At 38.4% G+C, this 10853-nt stretch overlaps 2 protein-coding genes across 2 annotated transcripts; both read left to right on the top strand.

Moving 5' to 3' along the window:
• LOC103343741 (putative disease resistance protein RGA1) lies at positions 1–3571 on the top strand. Its single transcript, XM_089051942.1, has 2 exons — positions 1–3145; positions 3237–3571. The coding sequence occupies exon 1, from the start codon at positions 1–3 to the stop codon at positions 3139–3141; it is 3141 nt and encodes a 1046-aa protein (XP_088908068.1). The 3' UTR covers positions 3142–3145; positions 3237–3571.
• A 469-nt stretch (positions 3572–4040) lies between these two features.
• Positions 4041–10177, top strand: LOC103343780 (putative disease resistance protein RGA1). The gene is given in 8 exon segments (XM_089051941.1): positions 4041–6823; positions 6825–7630; positions 7722–7826; positions 7939–8015; positions 8843–9106; positions 9206–9370; positions 9492–9565; positions 9813–10177. Coding segments are annotated over 3 exon segments (3456 nt in total). The 5' UTR covers positions 4041–4193; the 3' UTR covers positions 7742–7826; positions 7939–8015; positions 8843–9106; positions 9206–9370; positions 9492–9565; positions 9813–10177.
• The last annotated feature ends 676 nt before the right edge of the window (positions 10178–10853 follow it).

The raw sequence follows: 10853 nt of genomic DNA, 5'->3' as shown, positions 1-10853 counted from the left end.
ATGGCAGAAGGAGTCCTCTTCAACATTGCAGAAGGAATCATTGGAACGTTAGGCTCCCTTGTTTTGCAAGAGATTGCATTGCCTTGGGGTGTCAAAGATGAGCTCCGAAAGCTTAAGGAAAAAGTTGCCCAACTCCGAGCTGTTCTTCTTGATGCGGAGCAAAAGCAAGCCAACGATAATGAAGTCAAAGTGTGGCTCGAAAGCGTAGAAGATGCAGTTTATGAAGCTGATGACGTGCTCGATGAGTTTTATACTGAAGCTCAGTGGAGACAAATGGTGCCTGGAAATAATAAAGTGTCAAAGCAGGTACGCATCTTCTTCTCTAGCTCAAATCAGCTTGTTTTTGGGCTGAAAATGGGTCATAAGATAAAAGATCTTAACAAGAGACTTCATGAGATGGCCTCGAATAGAACATTTGGTCAGTTAGAAAGGAATCGTGAAGATGTAGAATTTGTAAGAAGAGAGAGGGTCACTCACTCATTTGTCCGGGAGGATAATATAATAGGGAGAGATGAAGATAAAAGAGTAATTATTCAACTTTTGTTGGATTTGGATCCCATCTCAACAGAAAATGTCTCAACTATTTCCATAGTTGGATTTGGAGGATTGGGAAAAACTGCACTTGCCCAACTAGTTTTCAACGATAAGGAGGTTCAAAATCATTTTGAGCTGAAAATGTGGATATGTGTGTCAAATGTATTTGAGTTGGATATACTTGTTAAGAAAATCATTCAATCTGCAACTAATGAAATAGCCAAAAGCCTTGAGATTGATCAGTTGCAAAAAGAACTTAGGAAAATAATAGATGGAAAGAAATACCTCCTTGTGTTAGACGATGTGTGGAATGAAGATCATGGAAAATGGGACGACTTGAAAGACTTATTGATGGGTGGTGCAAGAGGTAGTAAAATACTAATAACTACTCGTAGTAAAAAAGTTGCAAATATAGCAGATACAGCTGAACCATATAACTTAAGGGGCTTGAATGACGAGCAGTCTTGGTTTTTATTTAAGAAAATGGCGTTCAAAGAGGGAAAAGAGCCAGAGAGTTCAACAATTAAGGCCATTGGGGAGGAGATTGCTAGAAAATGTCAGGGGGTTCCTCTTGCTATAAGGACCATAGGACGGATGTTGTACTCTAAACATCAAGAAAGTGAGTGGTTGGCTTTCAAGAGCAACAAGCTTTCAACAATAAGTCAAGAAGAAGATGTTATTATACCAACACTTAGGCTGAGTTATGATGTTCTCCCATCACATTTGAAACATTGTTTTGCTTATTGTAGTTTGTTCCCGCCTGATTATAAGATTCCCGTAGAGAAATTAATTAAGCTGTGGGTGGCACAAGGGTTCGTTAAGTCTTCAAATCCTAATGAGTGCTTGGAAGATGTTGGTCATGAATATTATAACGAACTAGTTTGGAGATCTTTTTTCCAAGAAGAAGAAAAAGATGAGCTTGGTATAATAAAAAGCTGTAAAATGCATGATCTCATGAATGAACTTGCTGTTAAAGTGGCAGGGGAGGGAAGCACAATAATAGATGGCAATAAGACTGATTTTGATGCAAAACGTCTTCTTCATGTATCTTTCAATTTTGATGTTGACTCGTCGAAATGGAAAATACCGACATCCTTGCTGGAATCAAATAAGCTAAGGACTTTTCTTTTCCTAAGCCAATATTTGTGGAAGGAGTCATTCCATAATTCATTTTGTGCTACAATTGCTTCAAATTTTAAGTCATTGCGTATGTTGAGTTTGAATACATTGGGAATTACAAAATTGCCAAAATGTCTTAGGAAAATGAAACATTTAAGATATCTTGATCTTAGTTCTAATATCAAAATGGAGAGACTTCCAAATTGGATAGTCGAACTTCAAAATTTGGAAACACTAGATCTCAAATGGTGTCAGTCTCTTGTGGAATTGCCTAGAGATATCAAGAAATTGATCAACTTGAGGCATCTGATTTTGAAATTCTGTTATAAATTGGCTCGAATTCCTCCTGGATTGGGTGAATTGACTCGTCTTCGTACTTTGAGTATGTTTGTTTTTAGTGAAAATAGTTCCATGTCCAAGGACAGTGCAGGGCTTAGTGAGTTGGGGAAGCTGAAAGATTTAAGAGGAAAGTTGGAGATCAGAAATTTGGGGTACAAGAAAGATATGGTGTCAGAATTGAATTATGATGGTGCAGTTTTGAAGGAGAAACGACATCTCTATTCGTTGACTTTACATTGGATGGGCATCGAAAGAGAAAATAGTGATGCGGTTGAGGAGGAGAGTGATGTAATTATTAAGTCAATGGAAGCGCTGCAGCCCCATTCAAGTCTAAAACAGTTAGTCCTTGAGGGATACCCGGGTGCGAGGTTTGCGAGTTGGTTTCATTCTCTCACAAATATTGTTAATCTCGGATTGTATGACTCTGATAGATGCCAACATCTTCCACCGTTGGATCATTTACCTTTTCTTAAGAATCTTTCCCTTTCGCGGTTAAGGAATTTGGAGCACATATCAGCAGAAGACAAGGTTAAGGACTTTGCCGATGATGAGATGATGATGATGTCAGCTGCTTCTCCATCGACGACATTCTTTCCCTCCTTAGAGAGTCTTCGTCTAATTGATTGCCCTAATCTCAAGGGATGGTGGAGGAATGAAACAGCTTCGGCTTCTTCATTTCCTTGTCTTTCTTCTTTAGAAGTACGGTATTGTCCTAACCTAACTTCCATGCCGCTGTACCCAAATCTTGATAGACTGGAGTTATTTGGAAGCAGCTGGAAGGTCCTTCCCTCCTCCTTTGTTCCCTCATCCAAATTAAAATATCTGGAGATTAGGGACGTTGAGGATATAGAATATGTGCCAGAAGAAGGGATTGGAAACCTCACATTACTCCAAGAGCTCTCAATTAAAAATTGCCCTAATTTGGTATCACTACCAGATCAAGGGATGGGTCGCCTCATCTCTTTACAGAGACTGCATATTTCAAAGTGTCCTAATTTGGCATCACTCCCAGAAGGGCTTCGTTGCCTCGCCTCATTAAAAAGGTTGACAATTGTAGATTGCCCCATCTTAAAGCAAAGATGCCAGAAAGAAACAGGTGAGGACTGGTCCAAGATTGCTCACATCCCAGACATTTGCATTGTTCGCTAGCTTGGTGCGTTTTTCTAACTAATTTCTTTGTTTTGCATTCACATTTTCATTCAAATGGCTACCAACCTCAGCTCTTTCATTTTCTTCTTTTTCAGGTCCATTTTATGATCTTTAAGGGTTGGGTCAGTGCACTAAAAACTCTTATGGCTTGATTGTGATTGTGCAACAGCAGATCACCAACAAAGTGGTATATATCTTCATCCTAGCATTGTTTTGTTGTTGGTATGTTCACATGATTCGGTTTTGTTTCTTATTTTTCTTTCATGGATATGTAGTGATGAATTTAGGTAATTGTAACTCTCAAATTTCCTTATGGCTTTTGAAATTGATGTCGTGTTGTGAAACCAGTTTGTATTTTGTCATAATGGCTGATATTTATGAATTAAATTCAGATTGATCTGCAAAAGAATGAGGTTAATTCTCTTCATTATTCATCTTTTGTTTTAATTTTTGAGTGATAATTTTTTGTTTAAATTGTGAGATGTAAATATTCATCTTGTTAATTAATCCAATTATCATTTTCACGCAAAAATATAAAAACTCTTCATAAACAACTATAATTTGTAATGTTGTTTATTCCATAAATTGTGAATGATAAAATTATCGTTTTATTTTTATAAGTTTTTTTTGTCTAAAAAATTGTGAACTTCTACACGCCAAACCATAAATGTGGATCGGAAGAAAATATTTAAAGAATTTGCCAGCGGCACCCTTCTTTCCCTCCCTGGAGGAGAACAACTCATTCTAAGCTGCGGAGAAAATGGCAACATCACTGATTTGAACCAATTGGACTCCTTCATTAAAATAATGTCAAAACCACCGAAAGCATATTTGAGTCAAACATTTCTTCAACTTGCTCCACTTGCTGTTCCACACCAAATATTCAAAGCTTTCCCACTTGATTTGATGTATGTTTCCTCTTTCCTTTGTCCAATTATTATTACTTTTGTTCCACTTGCTGTTCCACACCAAATAACTCTATCAACAAACCACAACTTTCGTCAAGAATACTCTTTTCCTTTCTCCAAGTGAATACTCTTTTCCTTTCTCCAATGGCAGAAGGAGTCCTCTTCAACGTTGCAGAAGGGATCATTGGAAGGTTAGGCTCCCTTGTTTTCCAAGAGATTGCCTTGCTTTGGGGTGTCAAAGATGACCTCCAAAAGCTGAAGGACAAAGTTGCCCAACTCCAAGCTGTTCTTCTTGATGCTGAGCAAAAACAAGCCAACAATAATCAAGTCAAAGTGTGGCTCCAAAGCGTAGAAGATGCAGTTTATGAAGCTGATGACGTGCTCGATGAGTTTTATACTGAAGCTCAGTGGAGACAAATGGTGCCCGGAAATAATAAAGTGTCAAAGCAGGTACGCATCTTTTTCTCTAGATCAAATCAGCTTGTTTTTGGGCTGAAAATTGGTCATAAGATAAAAGATCTTGACAAGAGACTTCATGAGATTGCCTTGAAAAGAACATTTGGTCAGTTAGAAAGGAATCGTGCAGATGTAGAATTTGTGAGAAGAGAGGGGGACAATCACTCATTTGTCCTGGAGGATAATATAATAGGGAGAGATGAAGATAAAAGAGCAATTATTCAACTTCTGTTGCATCCCATCTCTACAGAAAATGTCTCAACTATTTCCATAGTTGGATTTGGAGGATTGGGAAAAACTACACTTGCCAAACTAGTTTTCAACGATGAGGAGGTTCAAAAGCATTTTGAGCTGAAAATGTGGATATGTGTCTCCAATGTTTTTGAATTGAAAGTACTTGCTGAGAAAATCATTCAATCTGCAACTAATGAGGAACCAAAAAACCTCAGGATGGATCAATTGCAAAGGAACCTTAGGGGAAAGATAGATGGAAAGAAATACCTCCTTGTGTTAGACGATGTGTGGAATGAAGATCATGGAAAATGGGACGACTTGAAAGACTTGTTGATGGGTGGTGCAAGAGGTAGTAAAATACTAATAACTACTCGTAGTAAAAAAGTTGCAAATATAGCAGATACAGCTGAACCATATAACTTAAGGGGCTTGAATGAAGAGCAGTCTTGGTTTTTATTTAAGAAAATGGCGTTCAAAGAGGGAAAAGAGCCAGAGAGTTCAACAATTAAGGCCATTGGGGAGGAGATTGCTAGAAAATGTCAGGGGGTTCCTCTTGCTATAAGGACCATAGGACGGATGTTGTACTCTAAACATCAAGAAAGTGAGTGGTTGGCTTTCAAGAGCAACAAGCTTTCAACAATAAGTCAAGAAGAAGATGTTATTATACCAACACTTAGGCTGAGTTATGATGTTCTCCCATCACATTTGAAACATTGTTTTGCTTTTTGTAGTTTGTTCCCCCCAGATTATGAGATTCCCGTAGAGAATTTAATTAAGCTGTGGGTGGCACAAGGGTTCGTTCAGTCTTCAAATCCTAATGAGTGCTTGGAAGATGTTGGTTATGAATATTATAACGAACTAGTTTGGAGATCTTTTTTCCAAGAAGAAGAAAAAGATGAGTTTGGTATAATAACAAGCTGTAAAATGCATGATCTCATGAATGAACTTGCTGTTAAAGTGGCAGGGGAGGGAAGCAGAATAATAGATCGCAATACGACTGATTTTGATGCAAAACGTCTTCTTCATGTATCTTTCGATTTTGATGTTGATTGGTCGGAATGGAAAATACCGACATCCTTGCTGGAATCACATAAGCTAAGGACTTTTCTTTTCCTAGAATATAGCTGGATGCCGCCGAAGTCATTCCATAAGTCATTTTGTGCTACAATTGCTTCAAATTTCAAGTCATTGCGTATGTTGAGTTTGAATGGATTGGGAATTACAAAATTGCCAAAATGTCTTAGGAAAATGAAACATTTAAGATATCTTGATCTTAGTGATAACCACAAAATGGAGAGACTTCCAAATTGGATAGTCGAACTTCAAAATTTGGAAACACTAGATCTCAAATGGTGTGGCTTTCTTGTGGAATTGCCTAGAGATATCAAGAAATTGATCAACTTGAGGCATCTCGTTTTGGAAGGATGTTCTAAATTGGCTCGGATTCCTCCTGGCTTGGGCCAAATGACTTGTCTTCGTACTTTGAGTATGTTTGTTTTTAGTGAAAATAGTTCCATGTCCAAGGACAGTGCAGGGCTCAGTGAGTTGGGGAAGCTGAAAGATTTAAGAGGAAAGTTGGAGATCAGAAATTTGGGGTACAAGAAAGATATGGTGTCAGAATTGAATTATGATGGTGCAGTTTTGAAGGAGAAACGACATCTCTATTCGTTGACTTTACATTGGATGGGCATCGAAAGAGAAAATAGTGATGCGGTTGAGGAGGAGAGTGATGTAATTATTAAGTCAATGGAAGCGCTGCAGCCCCATTCAAGTCTAAAACAGTTAGTCGTGGAGGAATACCCGGGTGCGAGGTTTGCGAGTTGGTTTCATTCTCTCACAAATATTGTTAATCTCAGATTGTATGACTGTGATAGATGCCAACATCTTCCACCGTTGGATCATTTACCTTTTCTTAAGAATCTTTGGCTTTGGGGGTTAAGGAATTTGGAGCACATATCAGCAGAAGACAAGGTTAAGGACTTTTCCGGTGATGAGATGATGATGATGTCAGCTGCTTCTCCATCGACGACCTTCTTTCCATCCTTAGAGAGTCTTCGTCTATTTAATTGCCCTAATCTCAAGGGATTGTCCTAACCTAACTTCCATGCCGCTGTACCCAAATCTTGATACACTGGAGTTAAAGAGAAGCAGCTGGAAGGTCCTTCCCTCCTCATTTGTTCCCTCCTCCAAATTAAAATATCTGGACATTAGGGACGTTGAGGATATAGAATATGTGCCAGAAGAAGGGATTGGAAACCTCACATTACTCCAAGAGCTCTCAATTAAAAATTGCCCTAATTTGGTATCACTACCAGATCAAGGGATGGGTCGCCTCATCTCCTTACAGAGACTGCATATTTCACGCTGTCCAAATTTGACATCACTACCAGAAGGGATCCGCAACCTCACATTACTTCAGCACCTCAAAATTAGTGATTGTCCTAAATTGGCATCACTACCAGAAGGGATCCGCAACCTCACATTACTTCAGCACCTCGAAATTAGTGATTGTCCTATATTGGCATCACTGCCAGAAGGGATCGGCAACCTCAAATCACTTTCCAATCTTCGAATTCGATGCTTCCCCAATCTGGCATCACTCCCAGAAGGGCTTCGATGCCTCATCTCCTTACAGGATCTGAAAATTTTTGATTGCCCGAAATTGGCTTCACTACCAGAAGGGATGGGCAACCTCAAATCACTAAAGTTGCTTTGGATATCGGATTGCCCTAATTTGGCATCACTCCCAGAAGGGCTTCGTTGCCTCACCTCATTAAAAAGTTTGAACATTTGGAAATGTCCCATGTTAACACAAAGATGCCAGAAAGGAACAGGTGAGGACTGGTCCAAGATTGCTCACATCCCAGACATTCGCATTAATCCAGTGGCTGGTGCGTTTTTCTAACTAATTTCTTTCTTTTGCATTGACACTTTTATTCAAATGGCAACCAACCTCAGCTTGTTCATTTTATTCTTTTTCAGCTCAATATTACGATTTTTAAGGGTTGGGTCAGCGGAGATTGGGTCCCCACTAAAAACTCTTACGGCTTGATTGTGATTGTGCAACAGCAGGTCACCAAGAAAGTGGTATGTATGTATTAGATGATGAGCCCTTGATCCTAACATTGTTTTGTTGTTGGTATGTTTACATGATAATAACATTCGGTTTTGTTCTTATTTTTCTTTTATGGATATGCAGTGATTAAAAGAAGAAACTGATTAGGCATCCTGACTTTAATCATATAAGTGACTCAGTTGTACATGTGATGAATTTAGGTAATTCTAACTCTCAAATTTCGTTATGGCTTTTGAAATTGGTGTCTTTGAAAGACCTGTACCTTGAAAAGAACTTGGGTGCTAGTAAAGGAAAATCATGAATTTTTGTTTTTGTTTTTTGTTTTGGATAAAGGGGATTACTTTGAGAAATTATACAATAGTACCGTACTACCACGTGTATTGTATAATTTCTCCCATTTCTGACCCAATTTCTATAGTACCGTACTACCATGTGTTTACACCTCTAAGGGGATGCATAAGCCTCGAAGAAAGGCGTACGCTGCTTTTGGTGACTTTCTCATAATTAGCTCCACCTCGAGGCAAATTCCGACCGCCTCGCCAAGAGGCCCGCCACAAAGGGAACTGAGGGCGCGTTATTTAAAACATTGATACTTCTATCATGCTGCCTTCTGCTAGCATATATACTGAGTTTTGATATGCCCATGTTACATAATTGAATAATTCCTATTATTAGAGCCAAACATATTCATACCGAGTTTTACATGTGATGGATTTAGGTAATTTTATCTCTCAAATTTCCTTATGGGTTATGAAACTGGGGTCGTGTTCTGAAAGTAGTTTATATTTTTTCATGATGGCTGATATTTATGAATGAAATTCAGATTGATATACCAGGAATGAAGTTAATTGTGTTCTTCGTTTCTTTGGTTATGTACATTGTTGGTAGGATGTCATACTCTTTCTGTTGAATGTGGTCTTTGATGCTCATTTACCGCATCATCTTCTTTGCATGCATTATCATTTCCTGTGCGGGTTTATTCTTTGAATGCTTAAATGAGAGTTATCATTGGTTTTTGAACATGCAGTGTACCGAGATGGCTGGGTGGAGAGAGTAGTGCTTTGTCATCTTGGTATTGAAGATGTAAGACAGTGACACTAGATTCTACTCTCTATCAATTGGAAATTGAGTATTCCTTTAGTTTGGCATTACCTTCCAGAAGAGACAGACAACCTCACATAACTTCAATGGCTTTCAAATGGATTCGCGGCCTCACCGTTTTAAGCCAGTTCGAAATTGGATACTATTACTTTATACAGAAAAGCAAAATCAAAGAGGGCAGATTTTTCGGGTCCTTCAAAATCAAACAGGTTTGTACATCTCTGTTTCTTAGTCCTTTTCTAAAGAAATCAATTCCTAGCTAACTCTACCTTCTTCCTTGTCTTTTCAGGTCCCGTGTGAGAAATGAAGTTCCCTTGAACGATGTGCATGAGGAGAATTGAAGTTCAGTTGAACCGTATTCATGAGCATAAATAAAATACTGAAACGAACATGACCCAGTGTTTTAAGCTTGGATGGCGTTATGGCTTCTGAAGAACTGGCAAACGAATAATAGGTAACTACTTCATCATATGTAATTGTTTTATAATTCCACGGATCAAACAAACATTTTTCAATTATCCAGTTCTGAAAAAAATTGTTCATATGGTAATAACATTGGTTTATTTTCAATCTAGTTACTTCCATAAATCTGCAGTGGAGAGAAGAAGAAACAGATGGAGTGAAGAAAGCCAATAGCCATCATTCAAATGTATGTTCCCTGTTAATGCACCTGGGTATTGATCATAAGATTGACTCGACCCTTGAGCTACTACATTTAGGCTTATATACACAAACAGATAGATAATGTTCCATTCTATATGATGTGCATGTGATTTTTGTTTCACATATTATATCCTTGATGCCTGGTTTGCGTGCGTTATCATTTTCTGTGTATCCTACACTTGCATAAACTTCATTCTAGTTCTATTAAGTTGATAATAACTTTTGTGGAACAGGGACCTTGTAAGAGTACAGGAAAATTGCAATGCCGGAAGAGTGTGGTTCGAAGTACGCTCAAGTCTTGTTGGGCACTTCAGCAGTTGAGAGAGCTTCAGTATCCCAAGTGTGGTATCTTGTGCTGCAGTGTCGAGCAATGTTCCTTTGTTCTGATTTCGTGTTTTTAAATTTAAATTTTGTTTTGTTTTGTTTCCTATTCTGAACCAGATTGGAACAGACTTAGAGTGCTCTTGTACTTGTAATCTTCTTATTCAATTAGTGAAAAACCCTAGCAACCTCGTGGACGTAGCTCAATTATGAGTGAACCACGTAAAACTGTGGTGTTTGATTTGTGTGTGAATGTTTGTTTGTTCTTTTGATTATCGATCTCTGTTATCACCGAAGTGGTTTGAAAATTTATTCTCAATCCTTCATTTATAAAATCTAAATCATTTAATCACCCGGATGTCTCACAATCACCCAGCTGGAGGGACTGTGTTAGTTGTGTAAAGCAATGCTTACAAATTCTCCCAAAACTACAATTTGTTTCAGAACCTTCAATACTTGTCTGTATTTATAATATGGTATCACATCAACACAGAATGATCAAGGAAAATACACGCATTATAAATACATACATAAAATAAAAGAATCACCGAAAAGAATTAATACTAGCAAGTAATAAATGGGTGGAAATAATAATTAAAATCTAGTGGTTGAGGAGAGCAACCATGGACAAGAAAAACGGGAGGCAGAGGATCATAGCCCATGAGGCCACCACAGAGTGAGCTGCTCCTTTGTCTTGAGCCGGCGCGGGAGCGGGTGCAACATCAAAATCTTGGGCCGAAGACACAGCCGTAAAGAAAGCCACCACGGCAAAGGCAAAGACCAAGACCTTCATCTTCATGACAATGCTGCTCAAATGTGCCATTGCAAATCAAAGATTTAATTTGAATGAAGAAAAGAAAATCTTTTAGTTTTAGCTAGAGAGAACAAATAAAGAAGAGAGTTGGGGAAGGGGAGTGGGGCCCACACAGCGGAGAGAGAACATGGGTCAAGAG

This window comes from Prunus mume, linkage group LG5 (assembly GCF_029339155.1).
Source record: "Prunus mume cultivar Tortuosa linkage group LG5, ASM2933915v1, whole genome shotgun sequence".
Taxonomy (NCBI): Eukaryota; Viridiplantae; Streptophyta; class Magnoliopsida; order Rosales; family Rosaceae; genus Prunus; species Prunus mume.
The sequence above is the reverse complement of the archived record's forward strand: the minus strand, read 5'-3'. Positions and strand labels throughout refer to the sequence as shown.